This window comes from Prinia subflava, chromosome 2, assembly GCF_021018805.1.
Source record: "Prinia subflava isolate CZ2003 ecotype Zambia chromosome 2, Cam_Psub_1.2, whole genome shotgun sequence".
Lineage (NCBI taxonomy): Eukaryota > Metazoa > Chordata > Aves > Passeriformes > Cisticolidae > Prinia > Prinia subflava.
The window spans coordinates 2302350-2320299 of record NC_086248.1 but is presented as its reverse complement, the minus strand read 5'-3'; the positions used below and the strand labels follow the sequence as shown (position 1 = coordinate 2320299).

Here is a 17950-nt window from a genome sequence, read left to right as displayed (position 1 = left end):
AGTTCCAGGAGTTATTTTCTCATCTGTTGTGAGCCAATGAAATGATGGTGAGTTCTCACTTGCAAAAGAGAATAACTCTTCCCACCCATCTCCACAAAAAAAAAAAAAAAAAACCCAAAAGATAATTACTCAAGAAAATATCAGAGTATATTGTTAAAGAAAAACTAATTTATATCCAGAGGGGCAGACAGAGGCCAAATATTAATGTGGTTAGTCATTTACCCAACATGCAGCACAAACATTCCCAAAAAACCTGGACTGGCAGCGTTGGAAATAAAGGAACTATTAGAAACACTGAGGCAGAGTGGCACCAATGGCTCCACAAAGGAATTGCCATCACTCACAGCAAAGTCCATGACCTTGGACAGCAGCTCTCCAGATCCATTTCCTTAGACATCCCAAAAAAAAAGCACCCTGTGCAGTCACTTTGTCTCCTTTGGAATTCTGGGGGTTTTTATGGACATACAAGTCAAAGGCAGGTCAGGGGCAATTACTGGAATGTTTATCAAGTTTGCAAAATATATCCAGTGGAGAAAGATTCACAAATATCTTTAAATCGTTTTTTCTCATGACTAATCACAGAATGAAAGGATGAGGTTGGGAAGGGACCTTAAAGCTCATCCAGTCCCACCCCTGCCATGGGCAGGGACACCTTCCACTGTCCCAGGTTGCTCCAAGTCCCATCCAGCCTGGCCTTGGACACTTCCAGGGATCCAGGGGCAGCCACAGCTTCTCTGGAAAACCTGTGCCAGCACCTCCCCACCCTCACAGCCAGGAATTCCTTCCCAATATCCCATCCATCCCTGTCCTCTGGCAGTGGGAAGCCATTCCCTGTGTCCTGTCCCTCCATCCCTTGTCCCCAGTCCCTCTCCAGCTCTCCTGGAGCCCCTTTAGGCTCTGGAAGGGGCTCTGAGCTCTCCCTGGATCCTTCCCTTCTCCAGGCTGTCCAAGTTATCCAGGACACCCCAGGTGAATTACTCCCAGATTCACACAGAGGTCTCCAGCAAAATACACAATGGAGTGAAGAGGGACCTTGTGAGTGACCAAAAACCCTTCTACGTCTAAAAACATGCCCAGATCTTTAATGCAGTGAAATGATCTTGGGTTTATTGGTCTCCAGAAAACAAAGCAAATTGAAATCTCTTTATCTCCCCCAGGGATAAACCCCATCCCATTATCTGAGTGTCACCACTCTAACATTTACACCCCTGCACTTGTCCTCTCTTGGCTTGTCAGGAAAATTCCACAGAGTTACCCGAGTGAAGCCCATCCTGCTGTGCAGCTGCATTTTGGAGTCAGGGATGGTCTGGAGCCTCGGGATGCCCTGAGCTGGTGTAAATCCAGGGACTGACAGACACAGTGACAGCAACATTCCTTACCACACTTTCCATCCCAGCAGAGTAAACAAAAACTTCATGGCCATTAGACAAACGAGGCTCCGTGTCACCCCTTTGGATACCAGGAGAGCACCCTGCCCTCTCTCCACCCCTGGCTGTGGATGCCATCCCTAATTCCAAACACATTCCAGCATTCCAGCTCCATCCCCTCGACTCAAGCACGTGTCTGCTCCTGCATAATTCATTACATGACTCTCAATAATTTCCAGTCAAGGTTCAAGCAGGAATATGTCACACCAGGATTAGATTATTTATGAGCATAATGTTGGATTTAAGCCAATGACACACCAATAAATTTTATCTCCAAGCCTGACATATCTCATGCTGTTTTTTCTGGCTCACAAACAAATAACTACGGCTGTCTCAGAATCACTCGCATTCCACTTAAATCAGATTTTTTTTGTGTGATTAGTTCTTATCTTGCTTGAAAAACTGATCATGTTGTTCTTTCTTCCAGAGGCTGATGTGTGGTTTTGCCTTCATTTCCCAAGTGTGTTCTGCACAAAGTCAGGTATTCCAGAATAAAAACCTGGAATAAGGTGCTGTTTGAGCCTCTTAAAGGATGGAGTTTCTACTCTTTTCTAAAGACAAAAGACTTGTGTCACCCAGGAAAAGCAGGGCCTGTACCAGCCAGCATCAATTGCCACTGAAAATAATCTAATAGGAGCATTACACAAAATAAAATAATAAATAATGCACCATTAATACATAAATACACATTATATTAAAATGTTTATTAATATAAATATTTTAACATAAATATGTACTGGGACATAAAGGATTCCCCAAGGAATTCTAGGAGCAACTCTTCCCATCCAACCTCATGCACACTTGGAACAATTGCACTTAAATCTTGACAATTTGTGTTCCCATGTGACAAAAGGTGCCCGAGGTCCCACGAGATCCAGTCCCAATGGAATAAGGTCACCTTCAAGGTCCCTTGCAACCCAAACCATTCTGGAATTCTGGGATTCTATTCCAGTTGAGCTCTCCACGTTTCAGGAGTATTTCTGAGCCAGTATTTTAAAAGCTGGTGAAGATTTTTGTATCTTTGATCTGGAATAAAGTTATCTAATGATATATTTTTTCAACAACTACATGAAGTGAGAAAAACTCCTGAAAATCAGGAAAATCACTCTAAATTCTCCCAGACTAAATCACCCAATAGTAAATAATCCGTATTTTTTAATATAAGACCCTCTTTGCTCAGTCTCACACGCCCAGATCTGAAATTTCAAGTCTGTGCCTTGTGAAGATAAATCCATTAGGATCTGCTGACAACACTTTGTGGACGTGTCACAGTATATCTAAAATGATCAAAACAGCACCATTTCCCCTTCCAAAAACCCTCCTGCATGTTTTTTTCATGGCTGAACAGAATAAATCATCAGCACTCCGTGTGTTTTATTCCGTGTCACCACTCTCTGAGCTTTATTAGCAGGAATCCAAGGATAAATCTGATGGTAAAATGTGCCCATCCCGGCACATAAACAAACACACACACAAATATATCTCCTGCAAAGCAGCGTCAATCTGAGCAGGGCGGCCTCCAGTCATTAACAGGATAATTTACTTCTATTTCCAACTTAAACCAACTCAGAATGATGCCAAGCATATGTTCCTCCTGCTCATTGATACACTCCTATTTATCACAGGCAAGGAATTACTTCTCTGCAAGGCTCTTGCAATTGCTCAAGGTGCTCGTGCTGCCTTTTCTGCATGGAAAATAAAACAATACAGTAATAAAATAAAATAATAAAAAACCCCTAGATAAATAAAATATCACTAAAATTTAAAAATTAATACATGGATAAATAGAAAATAATGATCTTCAAGACAATTCCTGCTGTTGGAGATCCTTTGAGCCCTATCCAGGAAGTCAGGGAAATTAACTCTGTCTCTTCTTTCTGTGGCAACACCCCCAAAACACAATGAAAAGGTTTTTTAAAGTGAATGATGCTGATTTAAAAGCTGCAGTCTGACTTTTAAAAAACCCCCAGATCTTCCCTAATGTGCAACAGCCACTCTAAGCAGAAATCCACACAAAGCTGAATTCTTCATTACCTCAAGAAACCTAAATTAACATTAAAAACTCCCCGATGGAGAAGCAGAGAGATTGTGTTTGAAGGCCACATTACTTTTGTTTTCCGAAGGAAAAAGAGATGTGGCTCCTTTGAAAGCAAAGGATGTTTTGAAGGGTTGTGCTCATCAAGGACAGCTTTCACTTTGTGTTAGGGATATTTTATTGTCCCTTATTAGTGTTTATAAATGTCAGGAAATGTCCTTGGTGAGGACCAAGCAGAACTGTAGCATTTTGTTTTTATCAGGGTCTCCTTGCCCACTGCCCTGCCCATTTATATTCCCACAAAGCTGATGCACAATTCCATCAAATCAGGGCAGCAGCATTTAAAGCACAATGCCCAGGATTGTCCACAGGATAACACAAGAGAAACTGAGATTCTTTAAAAAAAAAAGATTTTTATTTCAATAGGTCCCAGAGTTACGGGGTTTTCTGGGTTTATCGCCTGTTTTTACAACAGGTTTGGGGGTAAATTTTCAGTTCAGGGCTTTTCTGCTTTGGCTTTAAAATCTAAACAGAGAACATTCCCTGGCAGTGACTTAAAAAAACCCTGGAGGTTTGACCAGCAAACCAAGGTATCTCATTTCAGGCAGGGTTGGGAGGAAGAAGATGATCTGAGAAGAAGGAATTGGAGATGGTGGAGAAGGAAAGGCTGGACACACCCTGACCATGAGAACTGGGAGCCCAGAACCCCCCTCCATGTCCTGGGCTGATCCCCAGCGTGGGCAGCAGGGGAGGGGGGGATTCTGCCCTGCCCAGGTGAGACCCCACCTGCAGAGCTGCCTCCAGCCCTGGGGACAACAGCAGGAGGACATGGAGCTGCTGGAGAGAGTCCAGAGAAGGCCATGGAGATGCTCCAAGGGCTGGAGCCCCTCTGCTCTGGAGCCAGGCTGGGAGAGCTGGGGGTGCTCACCTGGAGAAGGATCCAGGGAGAGCTCAGAGCCCCTTCCAGGGCCTAAAGGGGCTCCAGGAGAGCTGGAGAGGGACTGGGGACAAGGGATGGAGGGACAGGACACAGGGAATGGTTTCCCACTGCCAGAGAGCAGGGATGGATGGGATATTGGGAAGGAATTCTTGGCTGTGAGAGTAGGGAGGCCCTGAGGTTGCCCAGAGAAGCTGTGGGTGCCTCTGAAACCCTGGAAGTGTCCAAGGCCAGGCTGGACACAGCACTCTGGGACAGTGGGAGGTGTCCCTGCCCATGGCAGGGGGTGGCACTGGATGATCTTTAAGGTCCCTTCCCACCCAAACCATTCCATGATTCCGTGTTTAGGCAGTGGCTGCAATAATGATGAACCAGGACCACGCAGCAGGGGTTGGGACCTGGGCTGTTCCAGTCCTCTGGAAGAGGCAACCAAAAGACAAAATCAGTGTCTGGAGGAGAGGAAAAAGGGAAATGAGGACTAAGGTTAGATTTCTTTAATAAAAACACTGCAAAGGTAAGAATGGGAACACGGTTTGGTTTAGGGACAGAGCAGCCTCCCTTTAGGCCATTCCCTTCTGTTGTGCCCTGACTTCCCAGGGTTTTCCTCTCATTCCAGAGCTGCAAAAATGCTGTGTCCATTTTTCCATCACTACGTGGAGACAGGACAGCATTAATGCCTCAGAGCTCTGCAAAGCCAGCCAATTAATACACTTCCTTCTCTTTTCCACATGCTGAAAGAGAATTAACACAAGAAACATGAACCCCTTCTGCAGTGCATTCCCTCTGGCTCTCAATTCTTCCACGACGTGATCCTTGCACCATGTGATGATATTGCTGTGGATGTTTCTCCTCCATTTGGGTCAGGGCAAACACGCTTTTTTTCAACATCATCAAGCCTTACATTTTCTTCAGATAGAGATAAAACATCTTCTGATGTGTAGCATTGTTTTTTTCTTCTTTTTCTTTGAGAAAAATTGCTTGTTCTATTTTTTCTCTCTACCAAAAGAAAAAAAAAAGATGTTTCTCTTGGGGGCCCAACTTTGCTGTGATTTTCTTTTCCTGGTGAAAAACAGTCACTGAAAACTCAGCTGGACCAAAAGGCTTCCTAACACTGGTTCTTCTCTGACACAGCCACCAGCAGCTGTTCCAGGGAGGACAAAACAAAACTCTCAATGGATTTATCCATTCTTGAACCCGTGATCCCACTATCAAGGAAAATAATTTTCTGTTTGTTGAGAAGGTGCCCTAGTGAGGTCTTTATCCACAGAAACAGAGTGGTTTGGGTTGGAGGGACATTAAAACTCATCCTGTTCCACCTCCTGCCATGGGCAGGGACACCTCCCACTATCCCAGGTTGCTCCAAGCCCCGTCCAGCCTTTACAGGAAGGAGTTGAAGCCCTCAAGGGCGTGTTGGAGGAGCTCATTTTTCCAAGGGCCCCAGACCCATTTGCTGCAGAAGCAGCTGAAGAGGCCTCAGGAACATTCTGAGAGACCTCACTGGACAATCCTGGTGGATCCTGGTTTGATTTTTCAATAAGCTTTGGAAGCAGTGGGAATGCAAATGTGACAGGACAACAATAATTCAGGCAAAACACAATAATAGCACAGCTCCATGGAATTATTGGAATGTGCTGCTGTCTAATAAGAGCAGACCAGAAGGTGACCAGGCCTGGATCCGTCTGCCAGCTCTGAAATATCCATAATTAGACCTTATCAGTTCCTTAACATCCTATTTCTGTCTGCACTTTGTTTACATCAAGAAACCAATTATCCCATTACAAGCCAGTCTATGTCAAGCAAATACAGCTCAGTGTGCTCCTACATTTTAAAAGTGTTGTAATTACAAATCTGAACTATTGCCAGATTTCACTGGAGGTAAATAAGAGCCCTTCTATGCACACACCATATGCACGGGGCTTCCTCTTGGAGAAACCAGGTGACACAGAAATCTCAGGGAATACGGAGGTGCTCTGGGATAAAGGGGAGTCTTGCACCAGCAGCAGCTGATAAGGAAAAGGAGTGCTTAAAATTCAACAGAAACCTGATCAGAAACATTTCTGAGCATTAATTTGCCTGCCCATGGCAAAGGGTTGCAATGAGGTGATCTTTAAGGTCTCTTCCAGCCCAAACCTTTCCATGATGTTATGATAATGCAGAAGTACATTTAAATGTGTTTAAAATATGCAGGAGTTACAGTGGTGCTGAGGAAAATATTAATTTCTTGAAGTCGTGAATGTTCTGCAGCTTTCAGGCATTTTTGGGGTCTTTTATCCCTGGTAAATAAGTTGATTTAGACCCTAAAGTGTTTCTTTTCAAAATATTATCAACCCTCCTTATATATATCCAGGTCTTGAGTTTTGATTAGGTTTGGGATCAAAATCAGTCTCTTAAGATAAAATACTTTTAACTGAATATATCCATGGCCAGAAAACTTCCAAGAAAACTTTCTGAACAGGCATTTATTGAAGGGCTCCTACTTTATCATTCATAACACAAACAGGTAACATGAAATTTCACTTGATCCACGGAAACACAGAAACCCAGAATGGTTTGAGTTGGGAGGGACCTTGAAAACCACCCAGTTCCAACCCCTGCCACTATCCCAGGTAGCTCCAAGATCCATCCAGCCTGGTCTTGAACACCTCCAGGGATGGGGAGTCCACAGCTTCTCTGGGCAGCAGTCGGGGAATTTGGGAACAGACTTCAGGGAATTTTTGACAGAGCATTCCAGTGAGGCTGTGCCTGTGCACGTCGTGTTCCCTTGGCGCTTTAATCTTAGCTGGGAGCTGGATTACAGGGTCACAGGATGGGGAGTGAAGATTCTTCACCCCACTGAAGAATCACCCTCACTCTCGAAAGGTGGCTTTTCCCCCCCCTGTAGAAACAAGGACACGTTTCTTTGTCCTAATGAACAATAGATGCACCTCCAGCAGCTGAGTGATGCTGAACAGACAACAGGAGAGTCTCAGGATCGTTTAAATCACCCTTTGAAATCTGTGAGGTTCTGCTGTAGAGGGGAAAGCTGCAGGAACAATGCCCTGAGTACATTCACCCTGTCCTGTGATCCAAACAAGCAGACACACCACCAAATAAATAATGCACCATTAGGAAGTGCATCTTGAGGAGGTTATGCAGGAGAGGGAGCTGTGGAATGAAATCCAACTGCGTTTCGCAGCAGGTGGAAGGCTCGGAGTTTACAACCCTGCATTACATTTTATTCTGCTGGTTTATTGGTGCATCTAAAACTATCCAAGCAGGAGGAAAATTCACTGCAAATTGGCTGTCTCTACATAACCAACTTTAGATTCTGCAGATCTCTTTAAGCAGGGACAGGATGGGTCAGGTTGGATGGGAGCACAGTGGGGTCATCTGGTCCCACTCCCTGCTCCAGCAGGGTCATCCCAGAGCACAGGGCACAGGATTGTGTCCAGATGGGTCTGGAATATCCCAGGGAGGGAGGATCCACACCCTCTCTAGGCAGGAAGAAGGATCTGTCCTCAGTAACTACTGCTCTTCCAGACTTGTCCCTGTGAATCCCAAGCAAAGGATTAAAGGATCTTTCTGGAGGAGGGGTGTGAAAATCCTGTCTTGGAGAGGTGGAGTCAGAAATTCGAGTGGCTCAGGCTCTCTCCTGAGCTTACAGAGTCCCAAAATACAAAGAACTTGCTGTTAACAGGATCACACATGGATAGGATGAGTAATAATCCCGGGAGAGGAATTCCTAACAGATAGTTTTCTTCTTCTAGCGCTTGTTTTAGAATCAGAGAACCATGGAATGGTTTAATCTGGAAAGGACCTTAAAGCTCACCCAGTCCCTTCCAGGACTCCAGGTTGCTCCAAGCCCCATCCCGTGTGGCCTTTTATTCCCATTCCCACGGGTTGGAGGGAGGAAAATGAACTGCAGCTCCCTTTTCCCATCCCTGCCCATCAGACTGGGATGCCAAAGCCAACAAATGCCAGGGATTATCACCACAGTCATGTTTGTGCACAATTCCAGTGCAGGTCTAATAGCAAAAATCAGGATGAGGAGGTTTTCTGTTCCTTCACAGCACAGATGGCACCAGCCTGAGCTTTCACCACTTAAGCCCAACACTTGAAATCACAGCCTTGTGGAAAATCTAGGGCAATTGAAAATGAATGGAAGTTTCCAGGCTTGATAGGAATGTTACAGAGTTCCTCAGGAATGCTTCAAAGTGCACTATTTAATAAGATTTTGCACTTTTCCAATTAAATTCTGTTGCTTTCTGTGAATTTTTTACAAATTTTGTACAACGGTGGAACCAAAATCCATCACAAAGACTGGAAATCTGATCTGATCATGACACAGAAAATAAAAAAAATAAATGAAAAGGAGCTTCTTTTTTTAAAAAAAAATCTAAACAACACAGACTGCATCAATATCAGACTGTACCAGAACCCTCTGATCCTTCCTGCTGTAGGACATTCAAAGAAGAATCTCTAAATCCATCTCAGCCTTGGAGCTTGAAATGTTAAAATCATTCTCCAGTTGCTCCAAAAGAAAATTCTAAAACAATCACTCATTCCACCACTCCAAGAACTTTTTTATGTTCCCAAAATCCACAGAGAAAGAGACATTGACAGAAAAGCAACACTGGATTGGAGGAACTCTGAAGAGAAGTTGAATAAATCGTGTTGGAAACCGAAGGGTGACACCCACAAACATTTCTCCAAGATTTTTTGCCATCATCAATTAAAAAGATCATTTTTGGAGTAGTAAATTAATGTGTAACAAGGATTTAATATTTACTTCAGCATCACAGATAAACATTTAATAGAATATAATAAATTTCCTAAGGCACTTTCCACCATCCTGCACATGCTAATAGAGAAATACATCCTTTGTAAACAACTCAGTTTGTATCAAAACAGCATTAGGAAATTTTTCATTCTCTGTATTAATAAATTTTAATCGTAATTGCCATAGAAATCCACTTTTTTCTTCCCAGTAAATCTCAAAGGCTTGCCTTAAGGATTAACATTAGCACATCCCAAAATAAGAGCTCTGGCAATTCCCAGATTTGGTTAAAGTCCAGATCTTGGTTGGAAAATTGTGATTTTGATCCATTTTAGGATGTTTATTACTTTCAGAAATCATTGATTTCTCTGGAGAAACACCATTTCAAGTCTCCAAAATGGGCTCAAAGAATGACATTTTCATAGAAAAGAGGCAGATACAGAGAAATTAAACTTCTTCTCTTTTCCAGCTGGCCACTTTTCCAGCTCTGATGGCTCCAGACAAGAATTCCACAGGACTATTCACAAGGTCAGGTAGAAACCAGCAGGTTTGGTTTGGGGCATGTAAATGGTAACAACCCTCCAAGTCCAGGAGATCCCAAACACCTGGAGCTCCTTGCAGGGTTTAAAGAATCATGGATCATCTTCAGAATTTTGTTGAAAGTAATAAATTACCTTAGACAAGTTATAATACTTAAAAAAGCTATTATTTTGGAATTTTTAGGGAACGAAATACAAGATTTACATTTTCTGTTTGTATAACTAAGAAAATACATTTTTAGTGTATTTCTTTATATTGAAATGACATATTAAGGACATGTCCCAAAATGCCCACTGGCTTTAGCTGGTGTCAGTCATTGGAAAATGGCAGGAGCAGCCCAGGTTCTGAAACTCAAAGGAGTCAGGCTGAGATTAAGGAATTTGGAATGCAGAAACACCGCAGAGCTTTGAGATTTTATTTTCAATCTGATGCCTTACCAAACAGAGCCATCTGTGTTCCCTCTGGGAAAGGTTCAACCATTCTGTTCCCATTGACATGATGTTTATCTAGAAGGGGGACAAAAAAAAAAGAAGTTAAAATGTGATAGAGTATTTGCTTTGCATAAAATCAATTGTTTATTTCTCACAGAGCCACTGAAATGTGAACAATTCCCATGGGCAGGGAGTCCTTCCACTATCCCAGGATGATCCCAGCCCATCCAGCCTGGCCTTGGACACTTCCAGGGATCCAGGGGCAGCCACAGCTTCTCTGAGAACCTGTGCCAGGGCCTCCCCACCCTCACAAGGAAGAATTCCTTCCCAATATCCCATCCAACCCTGCCCTCCTGTAGTTCAAAACCTTCTCACTGCCATCCCCACATTCATTTTTTGCTGCTAAGGCACATTTTCAACAGTGGCAGCAAGAAATGAAACTGCCTGAATGCGAAATGCAACTTTCTGTTCACAAAATATTTCCCAGGGAGAAAATCAAGATGTTTTCTCAGTGCATGCATTATTTTAATTCCTTTAGTCCTGATGCCAGTGAGGAATAAACCAGGTCAGACAAAGAATGTGGGCTCACTTGTGAATTGTCTGGAAAGAATATTTCTCATTAGCAGGGAGGCACATTCCTAATCCCAGCTGGCATCCAACATTTACCAACAGCCAGCGAAAGGGAAAATCAGGGTTATCTGCAAGTGGAGCAAGAGGTGCCACAAGTCAATTGGTGGCATTTAGGAAAATTGAATGTCCTGTGCCTCAAGAGAGGGGCTTTGGGAAGGAAATTGTTGGGAAGCTCCAGAGTGGGAGCAACACGACCAAGATTTCAACCTCGTTAGCTGTAGCTGGTATTCCCAACATGATCTACGGCCACGGGAGAGGAGCGAACAGTCAGAAAAATTATGGAACATCTTGTAAGATCAAATAAACTAACCCTGCCCTCGCCCTGATAGCTGCCTTCATTTACAGAGTGAGTGACATCCATGATGTATGAAGCAGTTATCATTTCAAATGGGCAGGCTTTCAATATATTAAAATTAAAATTAAACTTTCAGAGGTGAGACGGGCTTGAATGAAAGTAATATTTTCAGAGTTCTCAAGTTGTCTCCCAATGTCTTCACACTTTAATTTCAAAGATCTCAGCCAGATAAAATGATTCATTTTCTTGTCATTCATACTTTAGCTCACTATTTTTTTCCAGTATTTCCTGTACAGATGCATTAAATAGTAAAAAAATATAAACCAAAAACCCCCAAATTTAAAAGGACTTTAACAAAATACACATTCAACCTTAGGAAGAAAGTAACAACACCTAAATAACAATGTATAAGTAACAACATCTCTCCCAGAAATAAAGAATGTCCCGGTTTGGGGCTTTTACTGAACAGTTTTGCATGTGAAAATATTTTAATTCTCACCTACAAACTGGATTGACTAACTCCAGAAAATCAGGAATAATTTGGCCTCATGGAATTAGAAAAAAAAATAAGACTATCTCTGTAGCTTGCCAACAGAAAGAATAAATGAATTCTCCAAGCTCATTGTCATTCCAGAGACAAGGGATTGCAGTAAGCAGGATAAAACCTGGTGTTGCAGAGATTTCCAGTGGGCACTGCACTGGCTGTGAGTTCATTTCAGCTTCCTGAAAACAGCACATTCCACCCAAATACTGTCAGTTCATGGAGTTAATCCATTAATGAAAAGCTGAATTAGAAGGACATGGATCATCCAATCCCAGAATGGTTTGGGTTGGAATAGACCCTAAAGTTCAGCCAGTGCCACCCCCTGCCATGGGCAGGGACACCTCCCAATATCCCAGATGCTCCAAGCTGGCCTGGAACACTTCCAGGGATGTCTTTACATATTTTTTTAAATCTTCTTGCTCCTCAGGCTTCCTAAGTAAAGTTAAGGAATAGATTCTTACTTTTATTTTATGCATATTCACACAGTCAGAATTCTCACAAACATAAATTCATGAACAACAACCTCTCAAAACCTCCAAACACTGCTCCTTCATCAACTGCCAAAACTAAATTTTCCAGACTAAGTCTGAGAAGTTCCTGTGACACACTTTGCTCCCTGCTGAACAGAAGCAGTAGGAGCTGAAAGCAGCACAGATCCTGGAGGACTCGACATTCAGCTTCAGCTCCAGGCAAAGTCTGCCTCAGACAGGTGCAGTGCCTGCCCTGTGCTCCTTAGATTCTCTTCATTTTAACAAAAATAACCCTTCACAGATCCACAATACACGGAAAGATAATCAAAAGTTGCTAAATAGATCTTCAATATTTCTTACTGAGTTTTTGCACCTAGCACTGGAGAGTTTCTAACGTGGTCCTACAACAGCCCTTGGCTAAAGAGTCACTGACTGCAGGTGAGGTTCTGTCCTCACATGGATTATCACAGAATCATGGAATGGTTTGGGAAGAAACCTTAAAGACCATCTAACCCTCTAAAAAATCCAATCCCCTGCCATGGCCAGGGACACCTTTCACTATCCCAGGTTGATCCCAGCCCATCCAGCCTGGCCTTGGACACTTCCAGGGATCCAGGGGCAGCCACAGCTGCTCTGGGTAACCTGTGCCAGGGCCTCCCCATCCTCACAGCCAAGAATTCCTTCCCAATATCCCATCCATCCCTGCCCTCTGGCAGTGGGAAGCCATTCCCTGTGTCCTGTCCCTCCATCCCTTGTCCCCAGTCCCTCTCCAGCTCTCCTGGAGCCCCTTTAGGCTCTGGCAGGGGCTCTGAGCTCTCCCTGGATCCTTCTCTTCTCCAGGTGAGCACCCCCAGCTCTCCCAGCCTGGCTCCAGGAGCTCCAGCCCTTGGAACATCTCCGTGGCCTCCTCTGGACTTGTTCCAGCCCCTCCTCATCCTCCTGCTGTTGTCCCCAGCTCTGCAGTGGGGTCTCATAGGGCAGCAGAATCATCTCCCTGCCTGCTGCCCTCACCCTGGGTCTGTACCAGTAAACCACTCACACACACAAGTCTTATCTCCAAACTATCCCAGAGTTAATTAGCCCAGCTGAAATGGTGTTTGATCCTATCCCAGCAATTTATCAGCTTGGACAATCCAGTTCCAGCGCCTGGACCTGTTCTCTGGCACATTTTAATTTGTTAGGATACATTTCATTTATCCTCTCAGTTCCATGGGTTGATGGTATCACGCTTGTAATAGATAAATTTAACAATGAAATATGTTCAAATGGGAAAGTTCTGTAAAAAATATTTCCTTTCAAACTAGCCTGACTTAGGTTCCAACAAGATTTACAAGCCCAGGGAAATTTAAAGAACTCAGGGTTAAGATACCCCCAACCATTTAATGAACATCACCTCTCTTTTTGTGGACCCAAATGAAGATGCTTAAAAAATGTTTGGCTTTCAGAGAATGCTGATCCAGCAGCGAATGAAAATCAGGAATTTTCTGGTCTCAAAATATTCAATCTCTAGCAATCACAGCAAAGATTTGAGAACCTTTAAATTCTATTAACAAGAGATTCATATGTTCTTCATATTTGTCTTTTGATTTTTTGAAGCCATTAGGGAATATTTAGATTACATATCCAAACTTGTTTTATTAGAGCAGCCAGAAAGTTATTATTTTTAAATGAAAACTGAGATTCTTGCATAATCAAATTAATCCAGGAGTAGGGGGTCATATTTATACGCAAGGACTGTTAATTTTCCACGGTAAGTACAGCCAGGAATTGAATTGAAAATAGCTGATTAACCAATTACCATGAGCCTCCTCCATCTCCTAAAGCACAGCCACGATGGGGATGGAGGAGAGGAGGAGAAAAAGGGAAAAGCAGGGATGGGAACACCCCAAAGCAAAGCAGCTGCTACTTGAAGGACTCCTTTCCCCTTTCTTTTTTGCCTTTTCTTACATTTTTCCTACATTTCCTATCATACCACCATGTGTGGCTACTGAGAGGTTGGGAATGTGGGAGAAAAAATAGATCAGGGAACATAAGAAAAATTTTAAGCAGTTATAAAAGGATCTCACAGGTTATTATTTCCAAAAGTGGAATACAAGGCATAATATAACTTAACTGTATTTCATTCACCTGCTTTAGAAAACAGGGATCTGACCTTGGTTTGTGCTTGTGCCTGAGTAAATGCACTGATTGTAGGAACTTCTGGGCTCCAGAATTTCTGTTCACTTTTCACTTGTGAAAGCCACAGCTGGGCAGTACTTCTGTAAAACAGGTCATTCATTTACAGGCCTAAATAGCTTCAAGCCTGATTTTTTAAACCTAAGGATGTTTATTTGTTTTTTCACTGTTTCAAAACCCAAGAGATATTTCCCTAAAGAAAGGGTTTAGTTCTCTATAAAGGTACCTGGTGTGTGTGCCAAGAGGAGTCAAACACATTTCATGTACCAAATTATGCCAAAAATGAGGATTTGGTAAATTGTACAAGGATGGGATTGTTCCAATTCCTCATTTATTCAAACAGAGAGTGAAATCATTCACTTTATTTATAGCCATACCCTCTCCCAAGTTCTCCTGGACACCAGAAAATGTTTTTGACGTGGTTCCACAATGGTCTGCAAAGGACAGAGGGAAAGTTTGGCTGTTAAAGAGAAAAATTGTAGGAAGTGCTCCTGAAGGAATAGGAATTACCTGCTAAATTCCCCTTTTTCCAATCTAAACTAAGACTATTTTTTCTTGTTCCTGAAGGTGGAATTCGGATTTCAATCTCTGGGATTTCAAAAACTACTCAATGGAAAAAAAGCAGGAAATCAGAGATTCACTGAGGCTCTTGGAGGACTAAAGAGAGGCACACAAGGAGAGGGCTGCTCTCCTTGAGTGGGATGAGATTTTTAATTTATGGCAGAATTTCATCCATAAATCCCTCCTAGCTGGTGATGAAACAGAAGATCTTTCTTCTCAGGTCCAGTTCAACGAGCAGAACTGTCAGTTCCAAAAGCTCCTGTGCAATAAGAAAACCTCCTGTCATCTCAGATGAACTCTCAAGTGTTACAGTTCACATCCCTTTGTCTCCCAAAGGATATTTTCAGCACAGACACATCAATCCCCAATCCTGGTCGTTTATGTGTCCATCTCTGACGAGTCATTTGGATCCTCAGCACTGGCAAAGAGAAGGTGAGCAGGATCTGCTGCATTTCTTTCACCTCTCACTTCTCCACTTCCACCCTCCACTAGGAGAGATCAGCTGAGAGCTCATGTCCAGTTAAAAGGAGAGGTGGCAATGTCACAGTAATTCAACAATTTGAATTTTGAATTGTTTGAATTATTTGACCCATAACTCTTTGAGGTGTTGTGGTGCTGTCTTCACATGAGGGATCCCAGCTATTGTTAACAAAACGCTGATATCACTCAATGGAATGGAATTATCACAATTGTTGAAAAATATGTAAGTTTATTTATCAAAACAGCCGAGGAAAGGAAGAGTGGCAGCTGGAACCAGTTTGGAAATGGATTCTGGAGATGATGTCCCACCATGTGACACGCTGTGCTCGCTGCATCCAGGCCATCAGACAGATTGGGACACAGGAACTGACTGAGGGCACGGAATGTGACGTGTCCTAGCACAGGGTGTCAGCTCAGCCTCCTCCAAAACACACAGGCTCCTCAAAAAACAGAGGTGCTGCCTAATGAGCAAAGGCCAGAGATCACACACTGGGTTTGTCCTGCAGTTCTTTCCTGGGAAATGGACCAGGAGTGACAGGAAAATGAGAGGTTTTGGAATGAAAATGGATCAATTTCTTAAAAGAGGGTGGTGGAGGTACAGAGGAGGAGAAATAGTGATTGTGAAATTCCCAGTCCTCTGGGGTAGAGGTACATACTGAGAGTTGGGAAGTGGATTTGTGGCAGCTGGGACAGACAGGGAGTAAAATATGAGGATCGGGGATATATATTTGGGGTATCAATAAAAGAAAGTATCTTGGAAAGTACAGTAACACTTATTGCTGTCAAGGAGAGAAGGTCAAAAACCATGGAGTGGCTGAGGGAGCTGGAAAGGAGCTCAGCCTGGAGAAAAGGAGGCTCAGGAGGGACCTTGTGGCTCTGCACAACTCCTGACAGGAGGGGACAGCCAGGGAGGGTGTCAGGATTTCTCCCAGGGGACAGGATGAGAAGAAATTACCTCAAGCTGCTCCAGGGGAGGTTTAGGTTGGATATTGGGAACAATTCCTGCCTGGAAAGGGTTGTCCAGCCCTGGCACTGCTGCCCAGAGCAGTGCTGCAGTCCCTATCCCTGGAGGGATTTAAAACCTTGTGGATGTGGCACCTGGGGACAGGGATCAGTGGTGGCCTTGGCAGTCAGGAATGGTTGGATTCAGTGATCTCTGAGGGCTTTTCCATCCCAAATAATTCTGAGATTTGGAGATTATGTGACTTTCACACACACAAAGTCTACGAGGCCCAGATAAAGGTGACCCACCACAGCCTGATTGTGACCACGTGTTCTGTTTGGTCTGTCCTCTGACTCTGTAGATGCTGAATTTTGGAGGTTTGGGGTACAAAAATTAAGGCTAAATTAAATATCCCTAAACTTGGACCCTTGCACTTGGCTTTCATCTTCCACACTAGATATCTGCATCTGAATATTCAACCTTGGATCCTTCTGTACTCTGGAAAGAACGAGACACTTGTGTGGTGATTCATTTGACATACTGTTTTCTTCAGGATAAAACAAATCACAGTTAAAAATGTCACTTTCTAAGCACTGATTATAAGGAAAGCAGTGACAAACATGGATGAATTCCACCTATAACCCTGCAGTAATATCACCGAGATTCAGGATCTGTTCAGGGGAAGGATTAGACGTACCTGTGTGTACACAAATATTTATTAAAATATTGCCTCAGCATCAATGGAGATGATGGATTATGAACCAGAACAGACCTTAACAGTAAAATATATTATCAAAATTGCAAAGGAAACAATGGCAGAGGAAAGCAATGACACCAACCAAAAGGAATCTATGATTGTGTAAGAATCCTGTCTAGAAGGGCTGCCAGATCAAAAAGACACACGAAATACACAACTTACACACAGATACACAAAAACATACACAAAATAATCAACTTCTGTGGTATTTTTGAGACTGTCACATCATTTCATTTCCCAAAAACTGAATTCATGGAGTTCTGTCATAACGTAATGAGCAGTTCTCATTTTTAAAACTTATTCCTTTTAACCTCCCAGAGAAGCTGTGGCTGCCCCATGCCTGGAAGTATCCAAGGCCAGGTTGGATGGGGTAACACAAAAGAAAATAATAAATATAGAGACACTTTCTACTATCCCAGGTTCCTCCAAGCCCTGTGCAGCCTGGCTTTGGACACTCCCAGGGATGGGAAGTCTACTACTTCCTGAAATATAAAATTGAAATTAAAATTGAAGAGTCTTAGAGCTGAAGCAGAGCCTGGCATTGAGTTATCCACCCACCACAAACTATCCAGGCCATCTCCCATCCCTGCTTTTCATGGAGCCTCTTGTTAGCATAGGAACTGAATAAAGATGATAAAATCCAATGGGATTTACTTCATAATTACAGACAACACCTCTCAAAACCCCACTTGAAACCCTCATATTAACCAGCTTGGGCAAGAATGGCATCAGAGAGGCTGGAAAACCACGAGATCCAAACAAAGGACGGTGATAAACAGAGCGTAGGGGAGCGGGAGGAGATGTCCAGTGGGGTGTGGCGAGCAGGGTTGTTAAGCCTGGGTTTATTTAGCAGCTTTATTAATGATCCCAACCAAGGGGTGAAAAGCACATGAATAAAACATTCCCTGGATGCTCATCTGGAACATGGTGTGTACGCCGTGAAAAATGGGAAGCAGCACAAAGCTCCGG

The 17950-nt window shown here is 43.2% G+C and overlaps 1 protein-coding gene across 2 annotated transcripts in view; it reads right to left on the bottom strand.

The window, feature by feature from the left end:
- The window catches only part of MSRA (methionine sulfoxide reductase A), a 239589-nt gene that overhangs the window by 145616 nt on the left and 76023 nt on the right, over positions 1-17950 (bottom strand). For both annotated transcript variants that reach the window (XM_063423133.1, XM_063423140.1), the window contains exon 2: positions 10133-10201. In XM_063423133.1, coding sequence (XP_063279203.1) covers positions 10133-10201 — 69 coding nt within the window. The remainder of the gene's footprint in view (positions 1-10132; positions 10202-17950) is intronic.